Genomic DNA, 18,695 nt, shown 5'->3' on the forward strand with positions numbered 1-18,695 from the left:
ACTGAATTGACCTTGCAGTGTTAATACGTGTGCACTTCATATAAACATTGTAAGGTGATAGAGGAATAAACAAAGAAACTATATAATTAAGGAATATTTAAAGTAATGACTACAAAGTAAATTAAAGGAAAACCAGATTATAGTAGGGTGTGGCTTGCCATCACATCTGTGTTTATTAGTCTCCCTCCCTCAGCTTCCCTGCCTTCATTCTGCCACAGCTTCTCAATATTTCCTGATGATAATTTCTCATTGTTGACTGGTGGATTCTTCCATATGTTTTCCATTGGTCATGTTGTCACCTGGTCCTGCTATTTAATAAGTTCTCACGTTGTTATTAAAGTTTTGTCTGTTTTTCTCAGTCTGCCCTCTGCAAGTTGGTCCTTCAAAAACATGACAATTTGCCCTATAAACAGTTTTTATTTCAACCTTTGTTTGTTCTGTGAGTAAAAGTTTTATCTCTTAATTATAAGTGTGTGGGCCAAAAGTGTTAATGTTTTGCGCTTACTGTGGAATTAGATAAATTTTCCATAAATGAAGAAAATAGCGACTGTTTTTTTAATTGGTCTTTCTAAATTGTCCTTAGGTGTGAATGAGTATGTTCATGGTTGTTTGTCCTGTGGGTCTCTGTGTTGCCCTGTGATGAACTGGCGACCTGTCCAGGGTATACCCTGCTTCTCGCCAGTAACCGCTGGAGATAGGCACCAGCTTTCCCGTGTTGGATCATGCATTGTGTCTGTGGTTCAGATTGGTCAAAATGTCTATTTGATTTAAACGTCACGTCAGTAATGGTGCATTCAAATGGTGCGTTAATTTAATCTCTCTCTCTCTCTCTCTCTCTCTCTCTCTCTCTCATATATCTCATATATATATAAATATATATATATAAGAGAGAGAGAGAAAGAAACAGGAGGAGATATAATAATAAATAAAAGTTCCTAAACTCTTCTTAACTTTAAAAAAAATCTTCAAATACATTTTGTTAATGTGAACCATAAGTGTGCCACTAATTTTAGCTCTGTTGATCTTAATCCTTGGCTTTGAATGTTTTCCCCACCAGATAAAATTAAAGAGAGAGAATACTACTATAATAAAAGACACATTTATTTTAAGCCTTTTCACACATTTTGACCAGAGGGGCCAGTAACTGTGCAGGATGGAAGTAATGCTGATGAGGAGTTAACACAGGACAGTCGCTATAATCCAGCATAGCAATGATCTCAAGATTGACAAACTATATTTAAAGGCAGTAACTTATACAAGTGTCACAAATAAAATTGTTAATTTAACTGAACTCAAATGGAGTGAAAACATATTTTTTTTAACTTTTAAACAGGAACTCTACAATTCCAGAAAAAAACTGATCTGCTGCCTTGAATGGTAGCTACAACATTTGATAAAAACATCCATTACACTACTAAATATTTTGCATTTGACTAATTGAGAATGACATCATGGTGTATTTTCATAGTATTTGAATGTGTCATGAGACAATGATATGTGACTATATTTGGCAATTGTAGAGTTTCCAGCAGACATTTTGTCAGGTAAAACACACTGAGTCACCTGTCCCTGAATACTTTACTCCACCCATCTGCTACTTCAGGTGAAACTGGTGGGGGAAGGGGATAAATGAATAATAAACAATACAATCTACTGTTACTGTTGGTTTTTAATGGGATGTTTAATCTGTGTTGGAGATTCATAATCATTGGAAAGTGCCTTTTTAGTTTTTTTCGGTAAATTTAGGAAAATAGCTTAGATTTAGAGCGTATAAACAAGGTGACGTTTTGTTGTTTTTGGTGGGGGAGGACCTGCTTGTCAGGGACAGTTGAAGCTGTGCTGTTTTTCTCCACAGCTCCTCCCCCTTAGGGCTTATGTATCCGCGATCATCTGAAACCTGACATATTTAGAAAACCCATCTGACGACAAGAGAGGACAAGCAGTCAAGTAGCCTACAGTGCTGGCCTGAAGAGACACAGAGAGACCTTTGAAGACATTGAAGACAGAAGTTCAAATCATCTATCCAGAATGGTTTCTGCTGGGTTCCAGATCCTAGGCTCTGCTCTGGGGATTATAGGCTGGATTGGTGCCATCATCGTGTGTGCCCTTCCTATGTGGAAGGTCACTGCTTTTATCGGCAGTAACATTGTTACTTCGCAGATCTCCTGGGAAGGGATCTGGATGAGCTGCGTGGTCCAGAGCACCGGCCAGATGCAGTGCAAGGTCTATGACTCCATGCTGGCCCTCAGCTCCGACCTCCAGGCAGCCCGGGCCCTCATTGTCGTCTCCATTGTGGTGGGCATCATGGCTATCCTGCTCTCCGTAGCAGGGGGGAAGTGCACCAACTGTGTCAGTGAGGAGGCATCAAAGATGAAGGTGGGCATTGGTTCCGGTGTCATGTTTATCATAGCTGCGGTCCTTTGCCTTGTCCCTGTCTGCTGGACAGCCCACACCATCATTCAGGACTTTTACAGCCCTCTCCTGATTGAGGCCCAGAAGAGAGAGCTGGGGGCCTCGCTCTACATCGGCTGGGGTGCAGCTGCTTTGATGCTGATTGGTGGGGGAATGCTCTGCAGCAACTGCCCTGATAAAGAGGACAATGGCTACTCTGCAAAGTACACCGCTGCCAGATCCAATGCCTCGGTTCCCACGTCTGGAAAAAACTACGTTTAAACCGGCTCTGACATGTTTTACTGGGACAGATGAACTGGTCCGGTTGGGTTTGGAGTGCCAATGCTAAAAAGTTCATCCTGATGAGAACCACAACCCAAGAACAAATTTTATTTCTTCTGCTTATTACTTTTTATGGTATTTATGGTTTCTAAATATTGAATGAACATTAGTAGGTTTTTCTTTAGCTGAATATACACAAGACTACATCTGTTTTCCACAATTTTTTAACTTCGTAAATACTCTATGTTGGACATGTGCATGTGAATTTGTTTTTATGAAACAAGTGATTAATGTTTTATGTGACAGGTATTCTGCAAATAAATATGTTCTTGTTTACATATCTTATCTATTCTGTGATGTTTTTATAAAATTTTCACTTAACCAAAAATAAAAAAAGCTCTTTTACTGAAAATATAAAATTATCTATTTTAACTATTTCAGTGGCATTTGCTGTAAACAGCTTTTTTTAAACACATTTGAAAATTGAAAACAGAGTTTTAACCAAACCAAATGTTGATTACAAAAGAAACACACATACAGCATTCTACAGGAGTCTATTGTTTGACTTTCCTGTTCATCAGGTTTAGGTGCAGCTGGAAAATCAAGATGAAATTTTCTAATCAAATTGGGTAAAGGTTGACTCATAACAAGAGGTTCCGGAACCATTTTTTTTCCTTTTTACCCATTCAGCGGCACATCTGCCGTCTGGCTTTTCTCCTTTATGAGGTGTAGAAAATTGCTAAAAACCACCCGCAAAACCCTGTGTTCTGCTTTATCCCATTGTTACCAATGAGAACCTCCCTGTATACCTTTACAGGGTGACCGGGCCCTCAGCTGATGTCCTCCTTCTCGCAACTCTGGAACCTAATTAATTAGTTAGGAGATGATGATTAATGTGTAATAAAAATAATAATATACATTATATCATACAGAGCAACTTCTCACCCAGATATATTTGAAGACAAATAGTTCGGATCCAATCGGCCAGAAGCCGCAGGCGGGCACCCGGACTCCCCTCCCGTAATATGGAAGTGGACTGAGGACAACTCTCAGGCTGGCCAGGCGTCCGTGTCCTCTCCTGCGGTCTCTTCTGGCACGTTAGATCCTGTTCGTGACGCTAAAATTGTTGTGGAATTTTCTTATCAAAGTGGGTAGAAGTTGACTCATAACAAGAGAAAATCCGGACTTTGTCTTTATAAGTTTTATTCAAAGGCATTCAGCGTTTGAAGACCCTGACACTGAGGTTAGTCAGTCAAACAGAGCCCCGATCAACATTTACACACAGTATTTATACCAGAACATGACAGTGTTATCTCAACTTCAAAGAGTCCGTGTTTTATGACCCCAGACCCTTCTCGGGTTCAGAGGTGACAAAGTTATCTAGGAACCCATCTGTCCTTCCCAACACATCATCCTAACAAATGGGTTTTAACCATTAAACTTCTGATAATGGCTTTGACAGCTTCCTCCCCTAACACAGATGCTCAGAGGAGTGAGGTAACCCAAAGGTCATACACTTTGGAATGCTTACTGCAAGAATTTCCATTACAACTCCTAACCGCTTTTGCTCAAACTGGATTTTAGAATTTCAAGGGCAATTCTTTCAGTTAACAGAAACATTTGCTCCTTGTTTTAATTTATTTATGGTCAATTAATCTGTTGGAAGTCTGTTCTCACCAAACAATTTTTTTTTCCTTACTACAACATACAAACCTAGAGTGAAAGGGATGGATTCTGCATCTCAAAGGGAGTTTCTGTGAAACTATTACCAGAAAGGTTTTCAATCAAAGCCATGTTAACAGCTCGTTAACCTTTTACACTTTCAAAAGAGGCCTTTGTTCAATTTACTGCTGTTTTCTCAGCCAAACAACATTCATGTCACTGTGCAAAAATAATGCAGGTGGATAATATCAGGTGTGGTAATTTTCCTGATGCTGAGACCATCAGGGTAATTTTCAAACAACTATGAGACATAAGTCCGTTTGTTTTGTTTATAGTTAAGGCCTAAATGATTCAGATCCAAACAATAACTACAATCCCATTCAACCAGTTTATTGAAGTTAGTCTTCGTCTTCGACGTCTTCGGCTTATCCATGACCTGGTCATGGAGGCTGATGAGACACCTAGACTCCTTTCTCCACAGACACCTCCTCCAGCTCTTCTGGGGGAAGCCTGAGGTGTTCTTAGGCCAGCCGAGAGACATAGTTCCCCCACCAAGCGGGTACTGGGCCATTCCTTGGGTCTCCTCCTGGTGGAACATGCATTGAATACCTCCCCTTTCTTGTAAAGAAGACCTGGAAATACTGAAACTCCTTCACTTGAGGCAGGAACTCACCTCTGACCAGGAGAGGGCAAACCTCCCTTTTCTGGTCAAGTACCATGGCCTCGGACTTGGAGGAGCTGATCCCCATTCCTGTTCCTTCACACTTGGCTGCAAACTGCCCAGAGATCTTGGCCAGAGGAAGCCATCAGAACCACACTATCTGCAAAAAGGAGAGAAGAGATCCACTGGTCCCCAAACCAGACCCCTTCCAGCCCTTGTCTGCACCTAGATATCCTGTCCATGAAAGTTATGAACAGGACCGATGACAAAGGGCAGGCCTACCGGAGTCCAACATGCACCGAGAATAAGTCCAACTTAACACCGGCTATGCGAACCAAACTCCTCCTCCGCTAGTAAAGAGACCGGGTGGCCCCTGAAAAAAGGCCCCTGGCTCCGTACTCCTGGAGTGCCCCCCACAGGGCACCACGGGAGACATGGTGGAATGTCTTCTCCAGGTCCACAAAACACATGTGGAGCAGCTGTGCAAACTCGAATGAACCCTTGTGCAAGCTTTAGAGGGTGTAGAGCTGGTGCTCTCCTGGCAGGCTGAGGAGTGTGATCCCCTCCTGTCTCCCTTCTGATGAAAATGTTATAGTTAATATAATTTTATATTCTAAGCTCTGTGAAAGAAAATGAAAATCTTATGATGTAACAATATGCCACACATGAATACTTACTTACACATGCTGAGTGTTGCTGACAACTCAAGGACAATCGAACCCACATTTTGTACAAATTGCTGTTTCATCATAACCTCCTTCTATTTTTTTCTATCAACTTCTCTTGGAGGCTAAGTGTTTTATTTACTCATTGAGATGCAACTCTATGCTTGGACTCCTGCTTTACTTGCACTGCCATACTTGCACAATAATCACCTGCACTGTTGTACCGCTCTGGCATCCTATACTGCTCTACATTTACTCTCACTCACTTAAAACTGTGCACATATATTTATATTATATTGTAGATATGTTTATACTGTTAATTTGTATTGTATTGCACCAACTACGCCAAAACAAATTCCTTGTATGTCCAAAAAAGTCCTTGGCAATAAAGTTTTTCTGATATTTATCAAAATGCTGGAATCTCAAATCAAATTTTATTTATTGTACAACTATTTATTAAGATTTTTTCTTACACCCTATTTCAATTTATTGTATGTTTGCTGAGTCTTATGAGAATCAACAGATTGAGATGCCTGATCAATCTCAGATCATTCTGAGCAACCTCCAGCTAACGGATATTAATATAAAGGCCTCTTGGAGTCAAACTGGGAAAAATGCTTTGCTCTTGTGAAAATGTAGATGTTTAATATCCATTGTAATACAACATGGTATAGTAAAAATGTTTGTTTAAATGGCTAAAATCAGCTAATACAATCTAAATAACTGACAGTCATCTACCTTTCACAGGATTTCATCACGGTCTTCAAACTCACATGTGGCAATAAAACATTGGATATTTACAGAAGAAGAAACGAGTGTAAGGAACAACGTCCCACAAAAAATCCCAAATATAAAATTTTTTATTTTCATGTCTGTAATGTCTCTGAATTATTGGACCTGAGGTAAAGAAAAACAAGTATATGTTTAGTTTTCTTATCTAAATTATTCTAACTCATTCTTTTTTGAGGAATCCACTTTAAAATCAGTTTTAAGCTAAACCTACTGCAGTTACCTTAGTGTTTGTATTTTCTTAAGGCCCCAGCTGACCTACATAGCTATGTATATGTGTGTGTGTGTGTGTGGTCAAACACAGCTGCAAACTACAGCCATTGTTCCCAATCTTGAGGCCTTGCATCAAGTAATAAAAGGTTGGATGCGAGGGAACAATGAGGAAGAGTTTGAAGACATCAGATCTTCGCCCTCCTTTTGTCTAGCAGGACAGAAACTCCACCTTGAGGTCTGAACCACAACTAGAACTATTTATTGTCACACAACCCAAATCTTCAAAGGTCCAGAGTGGAGGAAGTGTGTTCACAAACCTTCATCGGCTGGCTGGGCACCGTCATCACCTGTGCTCTGCCCATGTGGAGGGTTACAGCTTTTGTTGGGGCGAACATTGTCACTGCGCAGGTGACCTGGGAGGGCCTGTGGATGAGCTGTGTGGTCCAGAGCACGGGGCAGATGCAGTGCAAGGTGTATGACTCCATGCTGGCTCTGCCTCAGGACCTGCAGGCTGCCAGGGCCATGGTGATCATCTCTGTGATCGTCGGGGTGTTTGGCATGCTCATAGCCATCGTCGGAGGGAAGTGCACCAACTGCATGGAGAATGAGGCATCCAAAGCCAAGGCCTGCATCGTCTCTGGTGTGATTTTCATAATAACTGCCTTCTTGATCCTAATCCCGGTGTCCTGGTCAGCTCACACTGTCGTCAGAGACTTCTACAACCCTGTGGTGGTCTGGTCACAGAGACGGGAGCTTGGCGCTGGGCTCTACATTGGCTGGGGCTCTGCAGGTCTGCTGTTTCTTGGAGGGGGTCTGCTCTGCAGCAACTGCCCCCCAGAGGAGACAAGACCCTACATACCTGCCAAATTCAGCCCTTCAAGAACGGTGTCATCAACTGTGAACTATGTGTAAGTCTCTTGGCTGCAGAGGGTTTTAATTACTTTGAAAAAAATGTCATAACTAAAAAACATTCTATTTTATTGCTTACTTGTAGTTATGTAGTCCTTTGGATGGTTCAAAAAGACTTTAGCAAGGTTTTGAGATTCAATAAGCTATTTAGGCTTTTATTTGATCCATTTTATTTTTAAATAAAGACTCTCTTATAATAATTCAGTAAAGTAATCATCAACTTGAGTAATATAATACACGAAAGAGAAGCATCAACCACTCGACTTGAAGTCGGAATCAGCCAATCTTGTAAACGCTTTGATTGATGATCAGATCAAATACTCAAAAATTTGATACTTTTCCCATTCAACAAATGCACCAAAACCAAGAACTCCCACCTTTATTGATTTTTAAACACATCAACAAACAGCTTGTACTATGATACACTTTCTGAGTCTAAAATGAATTAATAACCTTTGTTTTCTGATTTTAAAGAAAACCATAAATATTGGTCTGGAAAAGCCTGATTAGTGCACTTCTAATATGGACTAACATGTTCTGACTTCTAAGATATTGTTTCAACTTTACTATTTCCAGAAAACCTTTTTAAAAGTATTTTACAAATGAGCTACATAGCACAAAGGTCACTACAGGATTTGTTCTGCTTGTGGTAAGACATTAAAGAATCCAGCTGAGAAACCTCCTGAGAATTTACTGTAACTGTCTGAGATGTTTGCCATGCTGTAATGGACTGCTCTTGTGTTGAGACAGGGATTTAGCATTTCTGTCGTGAGCAAAATGGATGTCACCAGCAGAGACAACAGAGGGCTGCGTATGCTTGAATCCCTGTTGCTGAGGAACAGTTTTATGTGTTTAAAGAATGGATATTTTCATTTCGCTCAGTGAGAGAGCATCTGCCAAGCCTTGCTAAGAGGACGACATGTTTTAAACCTTTTTTAATGCTCCTGATTCAGATTGACTGAAATTCTGTTAACACTTGAGGTTTTCTTGAATATCAACTCTCTATTTTTATTGTTAATGAATAATCTTTCTTTTAAACATATTAATCCTGGTAGAAGATGCACTTGTACAATTACAATGATAAAGTGTACCTTTGTGTTTCACAAAGTGTTTTCTATTTTTTGTATTTTACTTTAATTAAAAAAGCAGTTTTACAAAACACCATTTTAAAGTTTTTTTTTTTAAAGGTCACTTTCATATCTATTGAGACATGCATGTGTGGTATCAAATATACCAATGTCTTAAATAGTTACAGATTCAAAACCCACAACATTTTCTGTCATAATGTTTATAAATGCTACTAACAAGATGCCAGGAGTTTGAAAGGACTTTCCTCTGAATGTTTGAAGCATAGAAACTACACCCCACCTGTTGCTGAGCATAACCACTCAGCTTCCTGATAAAAGGCTACTACATTTTGCCCTTATCCATCCATCCATCCATCCATCATCCATCCATCCATCCATCCATCCATCCATCCATCCATCTATCCATCCATCCATCAACAAGCCAACATTTAGAAGAAATGTATTTATTTTAAATGAAGTATTTGTTTACATCAGACTTTGCTTTTATTTACTATCCCAATATTCTTCAACTCACCTTTGGGTTGATATTACCAGACCATAATTTGATAGATGTTAACAAAAGAAGAGAAAGACTTAGCTTTAAGGAGATGGGTCACATCTTAAGAGCAAAAGTAAAATCCAAATCAAAGCCGTTGTTATAGCCAAAATACAGTAGATTTATTTTAAAGACAGCAGAGTCCAAGCAAGTAAAACCCAAATACCTGATAATTATAGTGAAAAGGAACGTAACTTATTCTTTATCTAACAGTCATGTTTCTTTTGTTACAAAGTATGCCAATGGAATGGGATCTTCTTGGTAGAAATTTAAACTTGCATCCAAATGTTTGTCCTGTGCTGTACATCACAGGAATTGGCTAAGTCCTGGTATCATAACGCAGTAAAGTATTTGAAAAATTGCTGTCTCAAAATCATATTTATTTTGTATCGTTCCATTTAATAGAAATGGTCAATTCAAGTCTGCTTTTAAAGAAGCTGCTAAATCTTTGTAGTCTTAATAATTGAGAAAGTAAATAAAAGCAAAAGGAGTGGCTAATGAAAGACAAACACTGAGCATCATATCCAACAATTTCCATTTTGTCAGTGAAAATCTCCTTGTAAATAGTTTAAAAAGTGTCTTTATCAACCAGTAGTACTGCAGAACAAATCTGTACCATTCTTGAACTGTAGTTGGGGCTGCAAATGCTCCAATGGGCCTCACTTTGGACAACCATCCTCTAACATTTTAAGTAAGTATCTCTGGATTTAAAAAGGAAAAAAAAAAAGTCATGGTCTCATTTTAATTAACATTTTATGCAGCAAAATTTTTTAGAATTTTTTTTTTCGTGAAACCGTGCAGGAGATTGTACTGCAAAAACCATTTCACTTAAATAATAAATAATAATAATGCATGCCACATTTTCGACATAAAATTTGTTTATTTTAATAAAAAATAACCCTAAAAAATACATCTCAGATAAAGACAAGTCCCAATGTTGCAAAACCAATCCTCTGTTGAGTTAGAAAATATCTGACATCACAATCAACAAGTAAGCGAGCAGTCGCAAAGTCTTAACATTTCATGAGCTAATCAATCTATCTTTCACAAACAAAAAGCCAGTCTGTGTTAGTCAAAGAAAATTAGTTAAAATGCAAATCACCTCTTGAAAAGAGACCTGTTTGTTCTGTTCTTTCCTCCTTTCTTAGTACTGCCTTTTATTTTTCAGCAGCTCAGACAAACTCCTTTCCTGCTGTTGTGGACTTAGGTGCAGAGTATTTTACTCCGTTGTAGCGTTCACGTCCTGATGGGCACTGACAGCTCAGGAGAGCCCCACCGATCAGCAACAGTCCTGCTGCTCCCCAGCCGACATACAGACAGGCACCCAGCTCTCTCCTTTGGGCATCAGGAATCATGGGATTGTAAAAATCCTTGATGATGGTGTTGGCTGGCAGAGAGACGGTCACAAGGCACAGAGCCCCACTCAGGAGGAAGAAAATCCCCGCAGAGATACACACTCTGGCTTTGGCAGTTTCGTCCTCGATGCAGGTGGTGCATTTGCCACCGACTACAGACAACAGAAGACCAAACAGAGAGAAGAGGATGGCAATGACGATCATGGCTCGAGCTGCCTGGAGGTCTGGAGGCAGAGCAAGGAGGGAGTTGTAGACCTTGCACTGCATCTGGCCTGTGCTCTGTACCACGCAGCTCATCCACAGGCCTTCCCAGATGGTCTGTGCCACAACAATGTTGTTCCCAATGAAAGCAGAGACCTTCCACAGGGGCAACACGCAGATCAGGATGTTTCCCATCCACCCGAGCACGGCCAGAGCCACCCCGAGAATCTGCAGACCTAAGGATGCCATCTCCGATTCTGCCAGGTTTCTGCGTCTCTGCTCTTCGCCAGGCCCCCAACTGAAAGTTTGCCTGCGGCTAAGAAGTTTTATACATGCCTGTCGGGGTGGGCTCTGGCTCCAGTATTCACATCTAAACATCCATCATGCTGTGAGCCAAGAGGCGTTTCCTTCACATAAAGAGGCCCTTTAGTTTCCCAAAAGGACAGCTCGGAGAAGATAAAGAAGCTACACCCTGCGTATAATAGAACAGACAAGAAAATCAATAACAAACCCCAAAACATTTACCTTTAAGTTATATGTAAAAAAACAATACCAGTGAAAGCCATTTCTTAAAGAAAAGTACTGAAACAGAGGATATGTTACACAGACCTCAGGAGTAAAAAAACTTAAAAGGGCTTATATAGCTTTGTTCTGCCACTGTTGATCAAATGCTATCATTATAAAACTTTTCTCTGGATAAAATCTTAATGTATTTACAATGATGTTTTATCTCATTTAATGTATTGTGTAGGGTAATATTTAAGTGTATTTTTAATACATCCATGAGACTATTGGAATACAGTTTATTTTCGTAAGATAAGGCTTTGTCTTTTCTCCCAAAAAATATATTTTTGCTGCCAGTCATAAAAGATGGACATAAGACTTATATATAGTCATTACCACAGAGCAATAGATTTAAAGTGTTTTATTTCTAATAATTTTGGTGATTATAGCTTACAGCTCATAAAAGCCCAAATTCCATCTCTCAGAACATTTGAATATGTCATTAGACCAATAGAAAATTACTTTAAATACAGAAATGTTATTTTATGACAGTCATTGCTGTAGAAGTTGACTGCTTACCAAATGATGTCCCTAGCATATAGATGGAAAGTTTAGTGGAAGGAAAAAATTGTGGTTGACAAAGAAGCACAAGCTATAGGGAAGACTGCAGTCTTGAGAGGATTGTGAAACCAAGGACATTTAAGAGCTTGGGTTAGATTCCTAAGGGATGGACTGCAGCTTTATTTAGAGCTTTAACTGCCACCAAACAGAAGTATCCAGTACAGGGACTACAGAAACATTTGCTCCTTGTTTTAATTTATTTATGGTCAATTAATCTGTTGGAAGTCTGTTCTCACCAAACAAATTTTTTTTCCTTACTACAACATACAAACCTAGAGTGAAAGGGATGGATTCTGCATCTCAAAGGGAGTTTCCATGTAACTATTACCAGAAAGGTTTTCAAACAAAGCCATGTTAACAGCTAGTTAAACCTTTACACTTTCAAAAGAGGCCTTTGTTAAATTTACTGCTGTTTTCTCAGCCAAACACCATTCATGTCACTGTGCAAAAATAATGCAGGTGGATAATATCAGGTGTGGTAATTTTCCTGATGCTGAGACCATCAGGGTAATTTTCAAACAACTATGAGACATAAGTCCGTTTGTTTTGTTTATAGTTACGGCCTAAATGATTCAGATTCAAACAATAACTACAATCCCATTCAACCAGTTTATTGAAGTTAGTCTTCGTCTTCGACGTCTTCGGCTTATCCATGACCTGGTCATGGAGGCTGATGAGACACCTAGACTCCTCTCTCCCCAGACACCTCCTCCAGCTCTTCTGGGGGAAGCCTGAGGTGTTCTTAGGCCAGCCGAGAGACATAGTTCCCCAACCAAGCGGGTACTGGGCCATTCCTTGGGTCTCCTCCTGGTGGAACATGCATTGAATACCTCCCCTTTCTTGTAAAGAAGACCTGGAAATACTTAAACTCCTTCACTTGAGGCAGGAACTCACTGCTGACCAGGAGAGGGCAAACCTCCCTTTTCTGGTCAAGTACCATGGCCTCGGACTTGGAGGAGCCTCATCCACATTCCTGTTGCTTCACACTTGGCTGCAAACCGCCCAGAGATCTTGGCCAGAGGAAGCCATCAGAACCAGACTATCTGCAAAAAGGAGAGACGAGATCCACTGGTCCCCAAACCAGACCCCCTCCAGCCCTTGTCTGCACCTAGATATCCTGTCCATGAAAGTTATGAACAGGACCGATGACAAAGGGCAGGCCTACCGGAGTCCAACATGCACCGAGAACAGGTTCAACTTAACACCGGCTATGCGAACCAAACTCCTTCTCTGCTTGTAAAGAGACCGGGTGGCCCCTGATAAAATGCCCCTGGCTCCGTACTCCTGGAGTGCCCCCCACAGGGCACCACGGGAGGCATGGTGGAATGTCTTCTCCAGGTCCACAAAACACATGTGGAGCAGCTGTGCAAACTCCAAAGAACCCTTGAGCAAGCTTCAGAGGGTGTAGAGCTGGTGCTCTCCTGGCAGGCTGAGGAGTGTGATCCCCTCCTGTCTCCCTTCTGATGAAAAGGTTATAGTTAATATAATTTTATATTCTAAGCTCTGTGAAAGAAAATGAAAATCTTATGATGTAACAATTCAATCCTGTAAGACTCACAATAAATAGACACATAGGTGGCGATTAGAGAAGTTTATTTACAAATATTTATTTCTTTGGCGCCTGGACCCCAGAGGAAGACACGATTGCTGAGAATGACGTGAGTTTGAATTAACTACTTATGAATAGAATTAGAGATTGTCTTCCCCCTAGGATCTGACTGGTGGTGGGGTGGAGGCCTTAGGAGGTAGGGAAATCGGGAGGAGCTAGCAAGCCAGATGGTTGAGATGGGGAGGAGGGTCACAGCTCAGCTTGAAGAGCGAGAAAGTCCATGAGTGAAGATCTTTAAAGCGGAGCCTTGGACGGTGATTGACTGAAGAGGAAATGCAGACTTGATGCTGATTGGCTGGAGCGGGGATGCATGGTGGAGTCGTTGAACGGAGCAGAGGAGGGGGTGAGTCTTCCAGATTGAATTTTTGTCAAACTCCATTATGCCACACATGAATACTTACTTACACATGCTGAGTGTTGCTGACAACTCAGGGACAATCGAACCCACATTTTGTACATTGTTGTTTCATCATAACCTCCTTCCATTTTCTTCTATCAACTTAACCATAGCACATCAGTTTATTTCTCTTGGAGGCTAAGTGTTTTATTTACTTATTGAGACAAATATTTATCAAAATGCTGGAATCTCAAATCAAATCTTATTTATTGTACTATTATTTATTAAGATTTTTTCTCATTCCCTATTTCAATTTATTGTATGTTTGCTGAGTCATTTGAGAATCAACAGATTGAGATGCCTGATCAATCTCAGATCATTCTGAGCAACCTCCAGCTAACGGATATTAATATAAAGGCCTCTTGGAGTCAAACTGGGAAAACTGCTTTGCTCTTGTGAAAATGTAGATGTTTAATATCCATTGTAATACAACATGGTATAGTAAAAATGTTTGTTTAAATGGCTAAAATCAGCTAATACAATCTAAATAACTGTCAGCCATCTACCTTTCACAGGATTTCATCACGGTCTTCAAACTCACATGTGGCAATAAAACATTGGTCAATCACAGATGAGGAAACTAGTGTCAGGAACAACTTCCCAGGACATTACTACAAAAAATCCAAATTATGAAATTTTTTATTTCCATGTCTGTAATGTCTCTGAATTATTGCGTCTGAGGTAAAGAAAAACACGTCTATGTTTAATTGTTTTATCTAAATTATTCTAACTCATCCTCTTTTTAAGGAATCCACATAAAAATCCGTTTTAGCTAAACCTACTGAGGTTACCTTAGTGTTTGTGTTTGTTTGAGGCCCGAGGCTGACATATTTAGGTATGTATGTGTGTGTGCGTGTGTGTATGTGTGTGTGTGTGTGTGTGTGTGTGTGTGTGTGTGTGTGTGTGTGTGTGTGTGTGTGTGTGTGGTCAAACACAGCTGCAAACTACAGCCATTGTTCCCAATCTTGAGGCCTTGCATCAAGTAACAAAAGGTTGTTTGTGAGGGAACAATGAGGAAGAGTTTGAAGATATCAGGTCTCGGTTTTCGCTCCCCTTTTGTCTAGCAGGACAGAAACTCCACCCTGAGGTCTGAACCACAACTAGAACTATTTATTGTCACACAACCCAAATCTTCAAAGGTCCAGAGTGGAGGAAGTGTGTTCACAAACAGGTGTGACCACAGAGCATGTGAAAACCCACAAAGAAGCAAAAACGTTATAACAATTCAGACTGTGTTTCTTCCAGTTGACTATCGGGACTTCATCATGGCTTCTCAGGGGCTTCAGATCCTTGGTATCCTGCTGTCCTTCATCGGCTGGCTGGGCACCGTCATCACCTGTGCTCTGCCCATGTGGAGGGTTACAGCTTTTGTTGGGGCGAACATCGTCACTGCGCAGGTGATCTGGGAGGGCCTGTGGATGAGCTGTGTGGTCCAGAGCACGGGGCAGATGCAGTGCAAGGTGTATGACTCCATGCTAGCTCTGCCTCAGGACCTGCAGGCTGCCAGGGCCATGGTGATCATCTCTGTGATCGTCGGGGTGTTTGGCATGCTCATAGCTGTTGTCGGAGGGAAGTGCACCAACTGCATGGAGGATGAGGCATCCAAAGCCAAGGCCTGCATCGTCTCTGGTGTGATTTTCATAATAACTGCCTTCTTGATCCTAATCTCGGTGTCCTGGTCAGCTCACACTGTCGTCAGAGACTTCTACGACCCTATGGTGATCGAGGCACAGAGACGGGAGCTTGGCGCTGGGCTCTACATTGGCTGGGGCTCTGCAGGTCTGCTGTTTCTTGGAGGGGGTCTGCTCTGCAGCAACTGCCCCCCAGAGGAGACAAGACCCTACATACCTGCCAAATTCAGCCCTTCAAGAACGGTGTCATCAACTGTGAACTATGTGTAAGTCTCTTGGCTGCAGAGGGTTTTAATTACTTTGAAAAAAATTTCATAAGTAAAAAACATTCTATTTTATTGCTTACTTGTAGTTATGTAGTCCTTTGGATGGTTCAAAAAGACTTTAGCAAGGTTTTGAGATTCAATAAACTATTTAGGCTTTTATTTGATCCATTTTATTTTTAAATAAAGACTCTCTTATAATAATTCAGTAAAGTAATCATCAACTTGAGTAATATAATACACGAAAGAGAAGCATCAACCACTCGACTTGAAGTCGGAATCAGCCAATCTTGTAAACGCTTTGATTGATGATCAGATCAAATACTCAAAAATCTGATACTTTTCCCATTCAACAAATGCACCAAAACCAAGAACTCCCACCTTTATTGATTTTTAAACACATCAACAAACAGCTTGTACTATGATACACTTTTTGAGTCTAAAATGAATTAATAACCTTTGTTTTCTGATTTTAAAGAAAACCATAAATATTGGTCTGGAAAAGCCTGATTAGTGCACTTCTAATATGGACTAACATGTTCTGACTTCTAAGATATTGTTTCAACTTTACTATTTCCAGAAAACCTTTTTAAAAGTATTTTACAAATGAGCTACATAGCACAAAGGTCACTACAGGATTTGTTCTGCTTGTGGTAAGACATTAAAGAATCCAGCTGAGAAACCTCCTGAGAATTTACTGTAACTGTCTGAGATGTTTGCCATGCTGTAATGGACTGCTCTTGTGTTGAGACAGGGATTTAGCATTTCTGTCGTGAGCAAAATGGATGTCACCAGCAGAGACAACAGAGGGCTGCGTATGCTTGAATCTCTGTTGCTGAGGAACAGTTTTATGTGTTTAAAGAATGGATATTTTCATTTCGCTCAGTGAGAGAGCATCTGCCAAGCCTTGCTAAGAGGACGACATGTTTTAAACCTTTTTTAATGCTCCTGATTCAGATTGACTGAAATTCTGTTAACACTTGAGGTTTTCTTGAATATCAACTCTCTATTTTTATTGTTAATGAATGATTTTTCTTTTAAACATATTAATCCTGGTAGAAGATGCACTTGTACAATTACAATGATAAAGTGTACCTTTGTGTTTCACAAAGTGTTTTCTCTTTTTGTATTTTACTTTAATTAAAAAAGCAGTTTTGCAAAACACCATTTTTAAGTGTTTTTTTTTAAGGTCACTTTCATATCTATTGAGACATGCATGTGTGGTATCAAATATACCAATGTTTTAAATAGTTACAGATTCAAAACCACAACATTTTCTGTCATAATGTTTATAAATGCTACTAACAAGATGCCAGGAGTTTGAAAGGACTTTCCTCTGAATGTTTGAAGCATAGAAACTACACCCCACCTGTTGCTGAGCATAACCACTCAGCTTCCTGACAAAAGGCTATTACACTTTGCCCTTATCCATCCATCCATCCATCCATCCATCAACAAGCCAATATTTAGAAAAAAATAATTTTTTCTAAATAAAGTTTTTGTTTACATCATTATTTGCTTTTATTTACTATCCCAATATTCCTCAACAGGGTTAAGGAGATGCGTAACAGGGACCACAACTATTGTATCACTGGAGGGTAAGCCACTCCTGGACCACAGGAAACGTCAGCAGTGTCTTACCTAATTTAGGGTAAAAACAGACTGTACTGTTTCAGTGGTCCAAAGTGCTTATTTTGAATGAAAGTATATTTTGAATTTCATTTGGACATCAAGGTCCCAAAGTCTGGAGTAAGGGGGGTGAGGCCCGTATTTCTAGTTGCTTGAGGTCTAGCGTGATGTTTCCACATTCAGTGATTATTTTGGGAGTTGTGTAATCCGCTGTTGTTGGTCCATTGTGTTTTACCAAGTCCACAATCAACAAAATCATCTACTAGAAAATTTTAAAGCACTTCATGCTTCTTTCTGCTGACAAGCTTTATGACATGTGATTTCATTTTCCAGCAGGACTTGGCATCTGCCCACACTGTTAAAAGCACCAATACCTGTTTTAATGACCACAATATCACTGTGTTTGACTGGCCAGCAAATTCACCTGACCTGAACCTCATAGAGAATCTACAGGGTATAGTTAAGATGAAGATGAGTAACACCCGGCCCAACAATTATGACAATCTGAAGGTCGCTATCAAAGCAACCTGGGCTTCCATTACACCTGAGCAGACCCACAATGCTGCCAGGCTGCATTGATGCAGGTTATGTGATTAATGCAGAAGGAGCCTCATCCAAGAACTGAGTACATTTACTGTATTAAAAAAATTAAATCCTGTATAAATTGGCCTTAAGTAATATTCAGATTTTCAGAGAAACCATTGTTTTTGTTATCAGCTGTAAACCATGATCATCAAAATTTACAGAAATAAAACACTTGAACTATATCACTCTGTGTACAATGAACTGATATATAAATTTCACATTTGAAACCAAATTACTACAATAAATCAACTTTTTGATGAAACTGTTGATTTGGCATATATCCATTCCATTTGTTTGCTTGTTTTTATTTTAGGTTATGTAAAACTGTGACTTGAATTCAAATTTAGGCTGTATTATATAATTATGGATAAATATAGATAGGGGTATCTATAGATATAGATGTTGCCTTATATAGAATTAAAAAAAGGTATTTTAAATGCATACAAACAAGAAAGATTCAGTTAGTTGTTCATGTGCATCTAGAAACATAGATAAACAACTTTTAAATGCAACAATATATCCTGATCTCATGTTTTACTCTTTTTACCTGTAGAGGAAAGCAGATTTGAGCCAGTAGAGTAAAAATAAGAGAATCCCATCCAACAAATCTGCTGAAGCACTCTGACTGATGTGATCAGGTGGAACCAATCACCTTGATTGCTTCACTGCATGATCCCAGGTGTTTTCAGTCTGAGCACTTCTTAA

At 39.9% G+C, this 18,695-nt stretch overlaps 3 protein-coding genes across 3 annotated transcripts; 2 read left to right on the top strand and 1 right to left on the bottom strand.

Moving 5' to 3' along the window:
* Positions 1–1,873: 1,873 nt before the first annotated feature.
* On the top strand, positions 1,874–10,236 carry LOC124875917 (claudin-4-like). The gene is made up of 2 exons (XM_047378340.1): positions 1,874–2,533; positions 6,959–10,236. The coding sequence occupies exons 1-2, from the start codon at positions 2,029–2,031 to the stop codon at positions 7,573–7,575; spliced, it is 1,122 nt and encodes a 373-aa protein (XP_047234296.1). The 5' UTR covers positions 1,874–2,028; the 3' UTR covers positions 7,576–10,236.
* Positions 10,052–18,652, bottom strand: cldn29 (claudin 29). Its single transcript, XM_047378337.1, has 2 exons — positions 18,538–18,652; positions 10,052–11,223 (listed from the first exon to the last, which is right to left on the bottom strand). The coding sequence occupies exon 2, from the start codon at positions 11,127–11,129 to the stop codon at positions 10,368–10,370; it is 762 nt and encodes a 253-aa protein (XP_047234293.1). The 5' UTR covers positions 11,130–11,223; positions 18,538–18,652; the 3' UTR covers positions 10,052–10,367.
* Positions 11,878–16,943, top strand: LOC124875915 (claudin-4-like). Its single transcript, XM_047378338.1, has 2 exons — positions 11,878–13,828; positions 15,128–16,943. The coding sequence occupies exons 1-2, from the start codon at positions 13,792–13,794 to the stop codon at positions 15,781–15,783; spliced, it is 693 nt and encodes a 230-aa protein (XP_047234294.1). The 5' UTR covers positions 11,878–13,791; the 3' UTR covers positions 15,784–16,943.
* Positions 18,653–18,695: the final 43 nt, after the last annotated feature.

Source organism: Girardinichthys multiradiatus, chromosome 11 (genome assembly GCF_021462225.1).
Source record: "Girardinichthys multiradiatus isolate DD_20200921_A chromosome 11, DD_fGirMul_XY1, whole genome shotgun sequence".
Lineage (NCBI taxonomy): Eukaryota > Metazoa > Chordata > Actinopteri > Cyprinodontiformes > Goodeidae > Girardinichthys > Girardinichthys multiradiatus.